Source organism: Lagopus leucura, unplaced genomic scaffold (assembly GCF_019238085.1).
Source record: "Lagopus leucura isolate 7727_CA_CO unplaced genomic scaffold, USGS_WTPT01 Super-Scaffold_100009, whole genome shotgun sequence".
NCBI lineage: Eukaryota > Metazoa > Chordata > Aves > Galliformes > Phasianidae > Lagopus > Lagopus leucura.
In genome coordinates, this window is record NW_024962266.1 from 11,409,240 (window position 1) to 11,427,502 (window position 18,263).

Genomic DNA, 18,263 nt, shown 5'->3' on the forward strand with positions numbered 1-18,263 from the left:
AACTAGGTCACTGCCTATAGCTTTCAACAACAATTCAAACTAAGTACGAATAAAAGGATAAAAGAAATGAATAATGGGATCTGAAAAGGTAAAGAGGAAAACATTTAATAAGTGTGTCTCAAGTCAGAAAGAAACAATGAAGTAGTCTTGTAGTTAGGTAAGCCACAGGATTCAGCTGTGGAGCCAGACACTCAACTTCATATCTGTGGTCACAAATTTCAGGCTTCAGCTTTAATTTATGAGGGTTTTTTTTTGTTTGTTTGTTCGTTTTAAAGATTTCCAACCATTCCTCCATCAATGTGAAATCAAAAGAGCCAAGATGAGCTCGTTGCTTCCAGTAATATCAATATAACTATTATTATTATTATTTGTTTCAGAATACATAAATCTGTTGTCTACCGACATAAATTATGGAATTATCTTTAAAAAAAAAAAAAATTATTCCAGCCACACTGAAGTGAAATATAAATTTCATACAACAGCCCCTTACATGCCAGAAATTATCTACAGAATGCAGCAGGACAAATAACATCACAAAGTCATCTGATGAGCGTTTGAGTGCTTCATCAGATACTGCCATCCAACAATCAAGAGACAGACCTGTTCTGGACCTTTAGAAAACTATGTGACATTTCACAACTCAGCCAGATTGTGTCCCACAGTCCGATCAGCTGTATGGACATGACAGGATACAAGAGTAAAGCAGCTGTAAATTGTAAGAGAGCAAGAGTTAGTTCTATAGATTTGGTTAAGTCATTAACTATAGGCAATGATCTAAAGACATCCACAAGTGGACCTCAAGACCTACTGCAAAGCAAAACGTGAGATTGGGCATGGTGTAAACTGCTGCGTAATCTTGCTGTCCACCTGCCAGGGATTACACGTGAGGCACCTGCAGAGGGTGTACCCAAGGTCTCAGCACTTCTTATGATAATCCTGCTAATAGCACAGATATAAGTAACTCCTGGTGAGTATAGCTCATAGAAAAATATACTGGTGTTATTGATACGTTGTTGGGCATGATCTGAGCAGGCAGAATTGAAACTGTACTGGAAATTAAATCTTGACATTCTGTTTTTAAATGTTTGAGTTCTGCTGAACTTAACACTGTATATTACCTACAAACTCATTAATATGAGGTACAACATGACAACAAAAGCAAAACATTTGCTGTTAATTATACCACTGGCAACAGAAGCAGCAATATTTAGAGATCCTAACCAGGAGCAGCAAGAGTGATAGTTCTTTGCTCAGACTACATCTTTTTGGCCAAGCAGCAGTTTGGCTAGGAGTATTATTTTAGTCACCAGAAAAGGATTACTGATTAACTGAGAGGGACAGTGAAAATGATGGAGATGTAGAACCGAATCAAAACTGCTCCCAAAGAAGTACTTTAACCAGCTAGCACAGCTGCCACACACTTCCAGATGTCCTGAGGACACCAGAAGTTTTCAGGGTGCAACAGCCACAGTTTTCCAAGAAAGAAAACTTATGCTGCAGAGACGCTTAATGTATTGTGCAAGCATCTCTTCAGGTAATTTATGTCAAAACATAAGTTAACCTTAACTAATGAAAATAAACTAGTGTTAGCGGTATGTACTAATTACTGTCACAGCTACTTAGCATTTCAAAGCTTTCTCTGAGTTTCATACCAGATTTATAATGTAATATAACATACAGTAAAGCATTGATACTAAAAAATGCTTACAATGCTGTATCCATCACTTCTATTTTTTCCCCCTCGTGTTTGAAAGCATGTACACCACACGTTGAAAGAGTATATTTATTACCATCAAGTATATAATCATAAATGAAACACGAAGTTAATTCTGAACATTCTCTAAGACAAAAGTTACTATTACTGTAATTAGTATTGTGAGTCACTTTTGTGTATGACATTAAGAGACTCTAAAATGGGAAGTTCAAGCACAGGAAACCCTAGGGTTTGACGTAGCACTTATGTCTTCACATAGTTCAATGATTTCTGGGAGAAATTCATAGGAGTAAATTTACTATAACGAAGGGTGAAGTGAAGGGTAGATAAATTGAGAGTCCAATAAAATATCACAGTGAACTAACTGAAGAGCTTGAAATAGAGCTTAGAAAATAATACAGTTTTGACCACATTCAGGTGGAAAATGTTTTTTTCAGCCTCTACAGCTCCTTTTCTCCTGAACTTCCAACAGGAAAGTACCTATTTTTCAAGGATGAAAATCATTTTACAATTGAAGCAAGTTTGGAAATGCACCTAGATTATAATGACTTCAGCATAAGTAAAACCAGAAAAAGAAACCTTATTTTCTAACCATACTAAAAAATATAATTAAAGTTTAAAAATTGTTGAAAAGTTTCTTTGCAAGGTTTTCTCATAAGCTGTAACCCAAGCCCCATCTTTTTGTATTCAGATGCCTCATGTCAGAATTCACCTCTACAAATCCCCCCCCTCAAAAAAAAACCCCCAACGATAACAAAGCAATATTAAAGAGATTATTTCAAAGAAACATTAAAACAAGTCAAGCAACATCAGCTCAACAGTTTCAGTGAGACTACACAATGAACGAGGAGCTAAATATGAAATGCTAATTTACATGCCAAAATCATTCTAATGAAAGCCTTTTGAGCATGAAACTAACTAAAAGCAGAGTTCTTATCTATTAGAAACCGCTAAGCATTTTCATTCATACAACATGAATGTGACAATCCAAAATGCTACCACACAGTTAAAAACGCAAGTACTGTGGAAGAGAAAATGCCCTTTTATTTTCAAGGCACCTATGATACGATAAGCCATTGCTGTAATCCTGCTAAACAACAGGCTACAAAACGCTGCCACACAGGACACCAGGTTTGCCTCCTTCCTGCTTCCTCCATTTGAAACGCTCTGGAGCTAAGCCAACATCCTCATGATCCCTTCTTGCTATCTTCATAGCCTTTCTCTTGTATCCTGCCCCTAACCATCACCTCATTTCTCTCTATCCAGAAGGATTTGCTGACCATCAAGCAAAAGGCCGCTCTGCAGAGAAGCAGTCCAGATTAAAACAGAGGTTCCACCTCCCAAGAGATTTTAACAAATCCCTTTCAATTAGCAATTCTGCACCTCTCCTTCCCAACAGCAACAACGAAAAATTAAGTGCTTCATAATTTGAACTCAGGCACCAAAAGTGGAACACAACAGACACCCCAATTAAATGGGGCCTTTTATGCTAAATGAAGAAAGAGAGAAGAGGAGGAAGAAGAAACGGAGCTCTGAATTTCCACATCACAGCAACTTTCAGTTTAGAGCAGTTAATTCACCACAGATACAAAATATGCATCAAAATTTGAGGTTTAATTGCCTGCCTCAAAGCTTCAGCTGCCAGACTAAAACCCTTCTTTTTTTGAATGTTTTCAACTTTTAACCTTCTCTCGTCAACCTTCCAGTAGAAACAACAAAACTTCCCAACAACAGCAGAGCAAAACTTTTAACACTTACACCTCATTACCAACTAACTTTTAATATTCTTACAGAGAATGCTTTTTCCAATTTGATAAATGCACAGTACGAAATCTTTTGGGAACACATCAGAATACACCATCTGTTTGTTAGACTCCCCAGAGGAACTGACCTTCCACTTCATGGAAGGAAAGACCAGCTGTGCAGGCCTACTTTAAAGAACCTACCATGACGATGCACCTGATCACAATGCAGGCTCCAAGCCTGGAGCCAACAATAGCTTGTAGTCTTAATACTTCTGTTTTCTACTGTAAGCACTGTTTGTAAAGGTGCCTAAAGCCAAAATCATACAAAAGTCAATCCGCAATAACTCATGAGCTGAATGCCATAAAAAAAAAATCTGCATAGCAAAATACTTAGGTTAGAATTACCACTGTTATTATGAAAGATCTTCAATGTATAATTATTTTCAGGTTTCATATTAAGTATGTTTATATATAAACAAAACATCTAAGAAGACACATGAATGTAAGCAATTATAGAATAATTTGATGAACTACAGAGCAAACTAACATGTAATGTATGTCTGGCTTTAAAACCAAGCATTTCCCACTCTGTAAACAGATTCATGGACTTCATGACAAAACAAATAAGCAATTTCCTGATCTTTTTAAACCAAAACCTCTTCATTATCTTCAATCAATACTTTAAAACATCAAATCAAAGACGTAAACCTTTTCTCATCCCCTATATAGAAATTTATTACTGAAACATTTTCTAAGCATATAAAAATTACGATAATCTTGAACTGGGGGAGTAGGAACAGAGACATCAGACATTACATTACAGACAGGCATACATGGCTGTACAGAAGCATGGAGTCTTTCTCAGACGAAGAGCTGGAGAACTGAATTGCACAAGACTTCGCAATGGAGTGCTGCAAACTGGCACCACCTTCTGATATCAAGCAGGAAATGTTATTTTTTCAGCTGTGATAAAATTTCATGTAATTCTTAATATATACACCATTCCCAATTTTCTATTGAGAGATTTACTTCCAGCCAGCCCGAAGTTTTAGTCTCTAGGTTACCATATTTTCAAGAGAGATGGTTTCTAAAATGTCACCCACAACACTGAAGCCACTCATCAAAATCTCCAAAATTTATTTATCAACTTCTTTAAAAATCACATTTATTCCAAGATGTTTTCAGAACGATACTATAAAGCATTTTGACAACTGTTAAGCTACTAATGCCCTTTGACCCACTACTCCTGCTAAAGCAATACAATCTCATTATTTTCATACACTTCAGAGCGTTATGGTAGGAGCCATAAGTCCTCCTCCTAAGCCCCCTATTTCACACCTATCTTTCACTATATGTTATTAAAGCAGATGCCCCTCTCCCTACATAGGCTGCACGTAGGGCTCTTACAGACAAGATCTATATGATGTAATTTCATAGTACAAAAAAAAACTTTCCCAGTGTACCCTTCAAAAGAGCAGTGTATAACAGGACCCAATCTCTCCTCCTATAGAATAATTTTATCAAAACATCAAATCTACATTTCACGTTAAAAAAAAAAAAAAAAGGAATGGATTTGTATTGTCTAGATAGGAAGTGATAGTAGGCACTCTTTTACCTATAGTGCTACATTCCATGCAAATGAATCACACTACTCAGAAAGGCATACAATTGTATAAAAGTGCATTTCTTTTTCAAAGAAGCCTATGGATAGCAGCAGTCCAGAAGGTTCAAATAGAACTAGAACGTGAAACGTCAGATCCAGACACACTCCTGAAGCTCTGCTTTGAGTCACAGCTGTGCCTACAGTCTGTGGAGAAATTGTAAACAACTGCTTCAGAAATGCAGGTTGAAAAGCACGGGGTGTATTTTCGTGGAAGCTCGGCCGTGTGAAACGGACCTTGCCCACAGCTGTGCCGTTGCACAAGAGCTGACAAGCTGCAGCCTTGCTTACTAAGAACCTCTGCGAAACACACACCGCACGGTAAATCTCACGGACCAGAAGCAGCAGTCCTACTCGCTGCCGCGTTAACCAACAGGTGCGTAAGCTCCAACGTTTGCACATCAAGCCAAATATTCACAGGCAAAAGCAAAAACCAGAGCACTTCCAACACACCACACTCCCGCACACTGCGGCCCCGCCAGTCGTCCCTGCTGAGGCAGCTGAGCCTCCTCGCGGCCGGACGGGGCGGTGCGAGCCACGGAACGCCGGCCAGGAACGACGTTTCCGCAGCGACTTACTGCACGGCCGCTCTAAGAGGCGGATACGGGTGCGTGCCGCCTGGAGTTTTAGCGCTTACCGCCCGTCCGCCGCCGGCTCCGAGGCGCTGCCATGGCTGCCCTGCCCCAGCTCGCGCTCGTGCTCCCGCGCTTCCCGCCCTCAGCGGCCCCTTGGAAAGCATCGCTAGTGATGGAAATGGTGCACAGAGAGCTAACGCCTGACTGTGCTGCGCTACAACAGCTGTTAGTCAGTCGATGGGTGGAAAAAGGAAAAAGACAAACGCTCAGACATAATCTTAACTCTTCTTCTGTTGCTGCTATACATTAATTTTCCCTCATATTAAAGCACTTTTCTATGACTAGAGCTATATTTACCAGTGCAAAAACAATATAATAAACAAGAATATATCCCGCATGTATCTGCGTACGCAGGTAATTTTATCTTTTAAAATATTACTATTACATTAGAAAATAAACTAGCAGAGACAAATAGACACTCTTTCAGGAGAGGAGTTTGCACTGCAGTGAAGTTTCCTGTAGCAGCATAGGGACGTTTTGATGAGCAAGTTCCCAACACAGAGCGTTACTGACAACGTATGTAAGCTGACATCTTGCAGTTTGCTTTTCAGTCACAGCTCTTCAGATGCACTTCTCATTTTTAAGCATATCCATCAGATAAGAACAATTTTATTGTGCCAGAGAAGCTAAAAAACATACCTTGATGTAACGAAGGAAATATTACCTGGGAAAACTGCAAATTCTAGTGACATAGTAAGAAATAAACCTCAATATGATTAACAAGAATTTTGTAAAGATCACTTTTTTGTGTGTGTAAGAGGCAAAGAGGCATGTAAAACATTTCTCATAATCCGTTCCTGACATTTTAGTAAATTTTTTCCATCAACAGACAGCTATCATGCATTATGCCAATAAAAGTCTCCTGTACCATGCATCGCAGCAGCTCAACACCTGAGATGTAATATACTCCATCTTCAATCATAATTTCAAGTACTGAACACTTTGGCAAGGGAGTTCATAAGTTTATTAACCTTTCAAAGTGCAAATATAGCCAGCTCTTACAGTTCATTTGTCCTCAGTCTAACTTGCCCTTAAATCCATCTGGAACATCTCCCTGATGAAGGCAGCACACCTGTACTCTACTTCAGACAGCATAAACAAACTTAAAACACAGATAAAATATTTTCCTATAATAGTTTGTTTCAATTACATCCTGTGTATATTTTATTTTCAGAATGTTGTTCAACAGCAAGAAATACATCATCAATTTTGCTCTTTCCCTTTATCATAAAAGAAGCAGTGTAACCTTCTGCCTGTTTTTGTCGTTAATCACCAGAGAGATGGTAATTTCTGCTGCACTTCTGCCACACACCCCCTCAGACTAGGAACAATGAACAGAAGTCAGTAAGGGTGTCAAAATAATTAATAACGTATGTGTGTTGCAACTTGTTTGGGAATAGCTTATAGTGAACAACTACATACAGTTAGCTTGCTTATTCTTACTGGTTACATTTAAAGAGGTCTAGAAACCTCATTTTCTCCAGGGGTAGGTTAATATCTTTTCCTACTGACCTTAACTCCACTTGCTTCAGAGCCAGGATTTTACTAAGAATCAAGGACTGAAGTGACCATGTATCTTCAGTAACAGAAGATATGTAGCCATCTTCGACATGCAGGCAGTGCATTTTATGCACATGCATGTTTCTTATGTTCTTATAGTGAAAAACAGATTTAAATTAAGAAATGTTGAAATGTTTGCTGCTTGGCCCACAGCATATAAATCAATTTATCAGTGGATTATCACAGGATACCTCATCACTGCTCAAGAGTTAACTCAAGAGTAGTTTAAGATTTTTAAAATATATATTTAACTGCAAAAGTTCACATGTGTAATCTTCTTTCTGTAGTTGCATGATGGAGCGTTCAGCTGAACACGTACAAAAAGCCCATCCCTAATGCAGTTGAACAGACAAAGTAGTCTGCCTTTATTAATGTACGGTGCTGTAGCTCAATGCATACCAAATTCAAAAAGGTTTGTCTTTAACCGTGCATTTGCAAACATCCATTTAATCTTAAACAGACAAAGAAAAAAAAACAAAAACAAAACACGAGCACTCTTCCTCATACATTCAGCTCAGTAAAGAACCACTCCAGTTTGCTACGTGTAAGATTTTGATTTGACAAGTCTAAAAATCATAGCTACCTAAAGTAAGTTTGTGCATAATTAGTCAGCATAGGAGCCAGTGACTATCAGCATTTTTTCTAGTCCAGATGCAGTTTAAGTGATAGTGCAAGCAGGACATTTCTGTTGCTATGTAAGCAAAATGTTCATTTATGCCCCGTGATGACAAGACCACAGAAGTTTCATGAAAAAAAAAAAAAAAAAAAAAAAAATCAATCAAAATAAACTTCTACAAGTCATAAAGAATTTCAAGGATAACACTAATCGACCAGGCCTGAGTTTCACAGCTAAAAGGACAATACTGCCCATTTTCATTGGTCAGTTCTGGGAGCCCTTTCCAGGATGATCTGATAAAAGAAAGAAAAACAAACAAACAAACAAAACCAAGAGTATTGTTGTTAGATTACACACTGAAATGAACATTACATTGTAAAAGTTTTAAGAATAGTATTTCAGTAGGAAACTTAAACAATATCTGTATTCCTACAGTCACAGTATGTTATTTAATAACTAAGCTCCAACTCAATTACTTCTGCTGCAGAAAACTGCAGATCTCTGTGAGAATGTAGATTCTCTGACATTAATACCTGAAGTTATGCTACTAGAATGATACTCCTGTTTCCCATTCAGTAGCTTGAAGTACCAGTTTGAAGAACCTATGTTATCTTTGAGATAACAAATTAACTGGATTACCTATCCAGTTTCAAACTATACTTGAAACTTGATTATGGTGCTAAAAAGTGATGAAGGTTGGAAGATAGTGTGAAACCATAAACCTTCCTCCTCCCCACAGATTTGTTTATGTACAAATCCCTTTTCTTCCTTACATGATTAGCTAGACAAACCCTTCCATCATAGACTACTGAATCCAATTGATTGTACCCCTCTTAGGGGTACAAGTGAATGCATGTTTGATGTACTACAAGAACAGATTGTATCGAAGGGTTATCAAGGGGAAGACTTTTGTTTTTGTCTCAAATTCTTAAGAATTAACAATACAATAGAAAAAGCAATTTGTTTATTTTAAGAAGGAAACCTCAAAATGCAAAGGAACATTTCTGTTGTGAATTCCTCTGTCTTCTTGGAACACCAATATTATTAAGTTTTTGAAGTGGACAGACTAACATATTAGATCTTCCACAAAATTAGTTTTCTCTAGTCTTCATGTGGGTAAATATTATTGATTCCAAGTATCTATGAACAGCACTAGATCTCAATTGTACTTTAAACCTGACTTGAGATCTGCAATAGGATTCATAGTGGCCAACTTTGTATGCAGAAAACAGATGCTATTTATGTTATAGTCTTTGATGTAGTAAAAATAAGTAGTATATTACTGTACATGCAATCAGGTAGTAGATACCACCAGTCACTGAATATTTTGAATCTATCTTAGATGGTATTTTACCTTTCAAGGTGAACATAGTGGCGAGAAAGGACGTTCTTTATCATAACCACAGTTTTTGCATATATCTCTGGACCAATCAATTTTGAGAAGTACAATTTGGCACGAAGAAAATATCCAATCGGCCATACCCATTCCTAAGCAAAGATAGGAGATGATTATTATGGCTGTCAGTTTCAAGGAATGTCAGCACTTATTTTTAAATTCAAGAAACAGCTCTTACAGGCCCTTGGTGGTAATTAAAACCTCTGGCTACATTATAGTTGTCATTGTCAAGAGCATTATCATATACTCCGCAGTACACCATATCACTGCAAGAAAAACAAACAAACAAACATAAGCAAAACATTAACAGAAATAGTGTACACTATGCATAGCAGAAATGAGCCAAAAATTTTTCATGGGATTTACATCCAATAGGGGTTCGGTCAGGCAGGTCCCAAAATTCTACATTTTGCATAACAATAGAATTCCAAATACTATTCCAAATACTGTACTAACTAGGGGGAAAATTGTTAAAATTTTCAGATGACTTCTATAATTTCACTCCTATGCTTTTATTCAAATTGTAGTGCTATGCACTGTATGATACTGAATTTGCATTTTGATGCCTACTCGTATATTTTGTGATAACAAATTTGAATTGCTTGCTACATGGCATCCAAAAACACCTGGAAATTGCCTACATAAATAAAATCAACTGCATGGAGTTTTAGAACAGTAAAATACTCATTTATTGAGTATTTATTGCAGCCTTATTTCACAACTATATACAGGGATTTTAACAAAACATAACTCCCCAGATCATAATTTCTACTGCCACTTATTCTTATGTTTCTTATACTTACTCTGGATCTAAAGTTTTCATGCCCAATGGACCAAGTAGTTTTTCCTCTGCTATCCTCAGAGCTTTCCAAGCTCTCTCAGGTGTGAACAACTCAGGGGCCTAATAAAACAGAGATTTACTGAATTCTGCGTAGGTACGCACACAAGACTATGCATATGAATGTTGAGGATGACAAAAACCTCTCATATTACTGAGTGAAAATACAATTACACTTCCAGAAACTAGAGACAGAGTAACCAAGAGAAAAGCTATAAGTTACTTTGGGTTTTATTATCTATTTTAAGTAGACTTGAAAAACATTTTTATAAAAATAAACAATCCATGCATTTTAGCTAATCTGAGGGGAATTCATTAGCAGGGGGTTGGATTTGATGATCTCCAGAAGTCCCTTCCAACCCATGCAATTCTTGATTCCTTGAGTCTGTGACTCCCCTCCCCTCAATCTAACCTAGAACAGATAACCTGAACTCTCTGAAAATACCAAACTCTGCAAATTTATCCCAGTGATAAATTTCAACAGCAGCTTCATATAGTTAAGTTCGGGCAAAGTTACACTTTTATCAGATATTCTAATATGGGTCAATATTAAAAGCAAAGACAAGAAAAAACACTTTCAAAATTTCTTCTAAGCAATATTTATTCCTGATATAGTGCCATGCAGCTGAGTCTTATAATACATGTTTAGTTCAATAATAAAATAATTGTAAGGGTAAATGCTTCTTACTCACTACTCTTACTTACCACGACCATTGCTATGGTAAAATTTGGCCTGAGTTGGTAATCACACCATGGACTTGAAGCTCCATAGCTGTCTTTATAAATCCCACGTTTGTGAACTAGATTTGGATGTTTTTCATTTTGATCTGCAGGGTTCTCAGAGACAAAGAAGAGTCTTTCAAAGTGTCCTTGAATTTTTCTGTTCCATTCATCATATGTGATGGTCTCCTCCTTTCCTGCAAAATATTACACAAATTTTTTCTTCAAACCCCCAACAGATGCTTATGGCCAGCTCTGCTTACTACTGTTTTACTTAATATATTCCTAACACAAGCAAGGCCATAGAAGCACTGCAAAAAAAACTGAAATTGAATTATGCTGCAGATCAACTCTGTCACCCGCACAATTTCTTAGAACACAGCTCTTCCTCACTTCTTTTAACTAGCTAAAAATGAACAGTATGAGTTATTATGAACTATAGTAAATATTTAATTGACTAAGTCTAAAGTTTACGTTCAACATTTTCAGCATGATAACATGCCATCTTTTCTGTAGTAGCTTGTATAAGTACTCTAGGAGACTACAAAAGGAATATCAAATCATCTGTACAAGTGTCCCTTTTAAAAGCTCTCGCCTTCTGAATTCCTGGCACTTAATGTAAGAGGAGCACACCTTGTCACCTCTCTCCACCTGGTGGTTCTCCATGTCAGGTGAATTCTACAGCTCATAAAAGCAGCTCACTGTAGTTTCAAACAAGACTAGAAAGGTGTCTAGAAAACACCAGACAGCAACTGCTTGCAGGAACACTGAAACAGTATCTCCTTATTTAAGCACGATTAAGTTTCATTTTCAGTAGACCGGCACCACATAGCACAGGTGGATTGCACTGTGAGACACCAATGCAGAAGTTCCGTATCTAATTCTTAATTTTAAGTTAACAGAAATATTGTGTTTGCAACACAGATAACAGAAACAAACACAGAATTCAAACAAACAATAAAATGGTTTAGTATGGGAAAGTAAAGAAAGTATGATTATCATACTTCTACTACATTTTAATAAAAACTAACACTAGTATTAGGAAACTGAGATGTACATTTATTTTTGAAAAATTTAAATTCCTCTTACTTTTTCAGATGTTAGCCTGCAGACCTGTGCTAGGAATATCCTTCCAATTGAGATACACGTACATCTTAGATAAACAAGTATATCAAAAAGGACAATACTACTAGATATGGTATGCCAGAAGACAAAAGCAAGCAAAACAAACCACAACTAGAAACTCCAGTGCTAAGCCTGCTATTATGAGCCAATAGAATGTAAGTCAGTTTTAAAATGGATTAATCAGTTAATGAATGAAATTTAAACTTAAAGAAAATGAAAGACAGTAGGGAACACACAAGCATCAAATTCAATCTAGAAAAGTCACTTACAATTCTGGGATAATAGGAAGAAGTCTGTATCTACACTTCATAATAATGCTTCACGCTGAACCCTGAATTGTCTTTCAGATTTTAAGATATTTTGAAGTGACAGTTAAGTTCATGACCTAAGAATCTGGGTGTATAGGAGAAAGCCCTGTACTCACATTTTCTAATATAGAATAAAAGAACCATTCAATGAAATGTTTTCAAGATTAACTTTGACTGAATGGTAGAACAGCTTTAGAAGTCATTTATATTCACCTGAGCCCCATAAACTCACTGAAGTAACTCAGATCAGAGCAGCATCCCTATGAAACAGAGGGGACATCTAAAGATACTTAGGTCTTGTGTCATTTTAGTTCTCTTCCTTGAATGATGTGCACCATTACGATACATAATGATCACATCACCAATATCCATTTGAGAAACATGGTTTAGGCTCATTCTTTCAAAATTCTTTTGAAATCCACACCATATTATATGCAATAAAACATTTCATACATTGATCGATAATCGACTCCTAGTAATTTTAGTAACAAAAGAGGTGACTTACACAAAATACTTTACTCAAGTTTGTTTTTTCCCTTTCATGAATAGTTTTGATAATCATTCCTGATGTAATATGGCCACCAGCTCATATGACTTATTTTCATACTCCCATAATAGATTCATGACATCTGTTCAATTTTACCGTATTTTTTTATGGTGACGCCATGGAACGGATATTCATTTTTCCTAGACAAATCCAGCAACCAGCGAACAGCCGACTTGCACAAGCCAACAATCTCCACAGCAGAGCCATCTCTAAAACAATGTTTTAAAAGTCCAAGAATTACTTTAAGAAGGCTATTTAATATACAGATTTTTTCCAGTTACTTGCAGAACTTTAAGCACCTTATTTAAGTAGTGTATTTTTTCCCCCACTGGTTATGCACATTGTTTTATATAAAAAAAAATAAAATTTTATTTTGCCTCAAAACTGCATACCACATGTATGAAGAACTGGCACGTGCATCCCCATCATCATCTCCAGACATTTTCTAGTACATTATGACATTTTAACACAATTTTTTCATCACATTTTCCTTGCTATTACTTAAAGACTTCCAAGAATCTGATAACCTAAACTAACTTTTATTAGTAAGTAGTCACAAGCCATTCACAGTATCATTCACTTTCAGTTTTCTCCTACTAGCTTGGAATACATATTTTATGAAGAGGGCTAGAAGGGAGAAAAAAGCCCATAAAAACTACAATTTAGAGGAAGACAAAGTGTACAATATGATAATCCAAAAGGAAAATGGTACTTCCAATCCAGTGCCTCTTACTACAGCCACAGCCTGTAGTAAAGCATAAACCTGAATGCTGAAAATTGGTCTATGCAAATAAGCAAAGTAAATGCTTGCATTGAAGATATTATGCATTAATAAAATGAAACTTAATACAAATATTAGGTGATATTGCAAGTCTGCAAAAATATTGCACTAAGCTTGCAAAAAATGTCATTAATAAACACAAAGGCATGCATTAGAAATATACTAATAGTCGCTAAGACTACCACAAGAGCTTGTGCTTTTATTTCAACACTGTTACCATGAAGAACTGTTTCCCAGAGGAAACCTAACATAGATTCTTTATGAAAAAAAGACAATGACACTTTACTGCTTATAACCCAAGTAAAAGTTTACAAATCACACAAGCAAAAAAAAAAAAAGCCAGAAACAGGGAAACAGCAGCACTAGACTGCTTTAAATCAGTCTGTTTGGATATATAATTTGCATACCACATACTTGCATACCACACTGCCACACTATTTCTCCCTATCTTATAATCTTATATAGACTTCTGCCATCAGTATAAAGCAAGAAAATCACAGGGTTTGTTTCACTACTCACGTCATATCCATAGAGTTGGTTACAGAAGAGCTTGATTTCTAAATATTTTACCCTTCATTTTAAACTTTAAATATTGCAGATATTCTTATATTTTAAAAAAATAAATATTTAAACCAATTGTCAAAAGTATCCCCTGTAACAAGAGGTCATACATCATCAGTCCAGATAACAAATATTTCAACAATCTAGTACTGCAAGTATACAAGTTTTCCTGAATTTATTTACTATTTACTATTTGATGTTCAAAGTTTACTCTTTACAAGGAGTGAAGTCCATGCTAGAAGATGAGCACTGCCCCCACTTAATAAATAAATAAATAAATAAATAAATAAAGCAAGCAAGCAAGCAGGCTGGGTTTTGCACCTTGGAGTAGCAGGGATTCCTTTGTTGCGAGCTCTGTCGCTCTCTCCCATTTTATCCATCCAAGTGCCGCAATTGAAGCGGTTCCCTCCGAAGACAAAGCCAGTTTCACGGTCAACACCCGCTATTATATTAAAACCTGCCAAGCAAAAATATCACGTGTGAAACCTATATGCTAAGAAAACACAAAACCCCAAGTGTCTGCCCCAGCACAAAGATCCTACAAAAACAAAAGCCCTGCAGAAAAGAGAGATCGGAGGTGGGTTTTCACAGGCAGCTGCACTTTTTGTGTGAACCTCTAAAATAACTTATCACAATTGCTGAAAGCAAACAAGCACTTTCTAAGCATTAAGTGCACTTATAGTAGTATTAGAAATTAAGAAATTTCCATTAAGAAAACCATCACTTTTTCAAAAGTAAACTCAATAGCTTAATGTAAAATAATCAGATGCAATATTCATAGTTTGAACTGCATACTAAGCGTGCTATATACATACTTTTTTTTTTTTTTTTTACCTTCATCTCTCATGTTTTGATCTATTTGTGGACCAGCATTTCTTTCTCTGAAACTTATGCCTTCCATGTGTCGTTGCATTGCCTCCTGTATTACTTCATAGAGTGGCTGATCCTAAATTGGTTGGCATAGAGAAAGGTAAGATCAACAGACCTAGTAAAAAGGCTCTATATAATGTGCAAACAGTTGCACTTCTTAGCCTCTATGATACTTAAAAAGAACAGCATCTAGATTTTCAGCAGCATCTTTATCAATATGATACACTAAAAATAGTTTTTAGAATTGTGCAATTATTAACATTAAATTCTTTTCAAAACTGAAAGCAAATAAAAATGTAGAATATATTTTTTTCATACTCCCACCTCACATCTGTCTAATCGAGTAATGCAAACGTAGTGGAAAGTATCCAAGACATAATTCTTGTAGATAGATAAGCTATAATCTTTCATAAAAATTACAGCTGTGTTACAGACTTTAAAATCAAAAGTCATCTTTACCACAGTGCCTGCAGGCTGAGGAGAAGAATCATCTCTTGGGTACATCCTAGAAACGGGACACCTGAGAATGTCTAATCCATTTGGAACAATCTTACAGTAGTCCTGGATACACTGAAGCCACCACCATACAGCATCACGGCAGTTGTATCTGGCATGTGTTCCTTGGCCAAGCAGGTTAGGAATGAGACCATGTCTTAAAGTCCCACCAAATGCCAGAATTATGTTTCTAAAAAGAAGAGAACAATCTTAAGTTACTTCCAGGCAATTAATGGACCAAAGATTAATTACAAAGCATACAAGTTTATCTCAGTAGCAAAGTTAAAGAGAAAAACAGTATCTTAAAGACAGATTTGTAGCTTCCAACAAAATGTTTCGGCATGTCTTCATTTAGTATATACTTCATTAACAATAATAATAAAAAAATCATTACTTCAGAAACTTCCCAATACTTTTTTCTTTTTTTTTTTTTTTTTGAAGATGAAATATGTAACTCCTAATATGGTAAAGGTAATTTCCTTTTTCATGGTTTGCCTCCTTTGATGTCACAGGGAAAGGTTTCAAATGACATTTATTGTTTTTTATTGTCATTTATTATCTTTATATCGATTCAGGTGGAAGTGGGAAGTAAGGGAGAGCAGGATCAAATGGGAGATTCCTATTAAAATACAAAGAGGAACCAGAAACTGAAGTTTTGAGAAGTTTTTATGCTTTGCATAAAAGATGAACTCCATCTGGCTTTAAATTACAAGATAAACATACTTGAAGACTACAGATGTAACTGCAGACAGGCAGTATTAGTTGATCAAGTGTACAGCAGCATAAATACATGCTAATTTAAACCAACTAAATTCTATATCCATATCCTGTAGAGTGCTGCACCCAAATTAAAAAGATTAATGCAAGATTAATGAAAATTGTCAGCTCAGTAAGTCTGGCTTATATCTGACTCATTTATCAGGTTAAACATTTGCGTCTCGCACACAGATACCAGATAATAACAATCCATAGTTAGCTGATTTCCAGTATTAGACTAGATTAGCAGTCACCAAACAAAAAGTTATGACAGACAGGAAATAGTATCTTTCTGATCACAATGGAAATCCCTTGCTACTTCAAATTTTTAAATAAGTTACTGCTCAGCAACAATACTTGAAATAATCTCGTGGTTTAAGGACAAGCGGGAGTGTTATGGGTTAGAATTGCCTTATCTATATTGAGCATCAGCTGAAATACCAGTGCTCAGGATGCAGAACAAAGCAAAATAAAGTATTTTTCATTTCATTTACAAAGAACTCACAAATCCACCTGGGGCCACAGAAATTTTATACAGTACATCAACTGTTTCTAACAGCTTCCATGTTCTCTAGGGTTTTGAGAGCGTGTCTTTTTCCTAAACACCTGCAAAACTATTTCTATCAGCAGAAAGAACTAAGCACCAGATGCTCTTACCTTGCTTCTATATAACGTCCCGTAAGTAACATTAGGCCTCTAAGTGCAATAAAGGTGTCCCTTCCCCAAGAACGGAAGATTCCAGAAGAGAAGTGAGGTAAACCTAATAAGAAATGCTGTTAATCTCATTTACGGATGGGACAAAAATCTCCAGCAGACATGTCTAACATGTATACAGAAAACAGAAGTAAAAATATATCCGTGTGCAACTGTAGATTTTTCCTAGAATTGTTCTAAGAAGAGTTTGTTGTATTCTACAGCTTTAAAATCATGCAATAGACTATCCTAATTGATAACAGTCACATTCAGTTGCTGTTTTTTATTTTGTTTACACACTACATAGTATAACCAAATGCCATCTTTTAATTAAAATAACGCCACCACAAAAAAAAAAAAAAAAAGCCATAACCAGAAAAGGAACAAACAAAAAGCCAGAACAGTGACATGATATATAATGCTTTGTTGGCAAGAATTTACGTTTAAAAGCCATGTCACTTCAGTAGTATAAAGGGAATGACTAGAGAGCTATGAATTTCTTCAGCCTAGAAATACTCTCAGTCACTATAAAAGGAATCCTGCTTCTCTTTTGGAGCGATTCCTAGAACTACATTTTACAGCAGACATTATGACATAACTTTATGCTTTAACTGTAAGATTTCTTTTCTTAATTGCAACAGTTAAAGTACATTTTTTGTCTTTTCTTCTATTTGTTAGCTTTCCCAATCTAACAAACAAGAAATGCATTATGGTGGTAAAGGTTCAAAAGAATAGCCTGCTGTACATGCTTGCTTAAACAAAACTGTGGCTTCTGTCACTAAATCACCTACTGTATTTGCTAATGCTCCAATACAACCTCTGCACATCTGTAATTTTACATAATATGGCAACAGCAGCTTGAGAACGATGATCCATTTACGAGTTAAAAGTATCACAGGCTCAAATATGTGATGAGAATATTTAAGACCAAGTCCGTCTGTATAATTAATGTCTGTGATTAAATTAAGTGAGCTGTGCTTGTCTGTGCTTCCAGGCAACACTAAAACAGCCAAATGGAATGTTACTCGAAACCAGAAACTAAAAGCAGTACAATTCTATGGAAAAGACATACAGCAGAAAGAGCAGCAAAGGAAACCCAGCCAGCCAGGGGCCATGGAACCCGCAGATGCTAAAAGTTTCTATGGTTAAAAAAATAAAAAAAAAAAAAAGAGTGGGCCAATTTGGAGAAAAAAATTAAAAGCCACTAAACACAGTAAATAATACTTCTGGCACAGCAAAGTGC

At 36.2% G+C, this 18,263-nt stretch overlaps 1 protein-coding gene across 3 annotated transcripts in view; it reads right to left on the bottom strand.

Moving 5' to 3' along the window:
* Positions 1-6,695: 6,695 nt before the first annotated feature.
* The window catches only part of AGL (amylo-alpha-1, 6-glucosidase, 4-alpha-glucanotransferase), a 34,748-nt gene continuing 23,180 nt past the window's right edge, over positions 6,696-18,263 (bottom strand). For all 3 annotated transcript variants that reach the window (XM_042873889.1, XM_042873887.1, XM_042873886.1), the window contains 10 exons: positions 16,985-17,087; positions 15,536-15,761; positions 15,041-15,152; positions 14,528-14,663; positions 12,961-13,073; positions 10,870-11,081; positions 10,130-10,227; positions 9,505-9,592; positions 9,285-9,418; positions 6,696-8,223 (listed from right to left, as the gene is read on the bottom strand). In XM_042873889.1, coding sequence (XP_042729823.1) covers positions 8,106-8,223; positions 9,285-9,418; positions 9,505-9,592; positions 10,130-10,227; positions 10,870-11,081; positions 12,961-13,073; positions 14,528-14,663; positions 15,041-15,152; positions 15,536-15,761; positions 16,985-17,087 — 1,340 coding nt within the window. In that variant the 3' untranslated portion in view covers positions 6,696-8,105. The remainder of the gene's footprint in view (positions 8,224-9,284; positions 9,419-9,504; positions 9,593-10,129; positions 10,228-10,869; positions 11,082-12,960; positions 13,074-14,527; positions 14,664-15,040; positions 15,153-15,535; positions 15,762-16,984; positions 17,088-18,263) is intronic.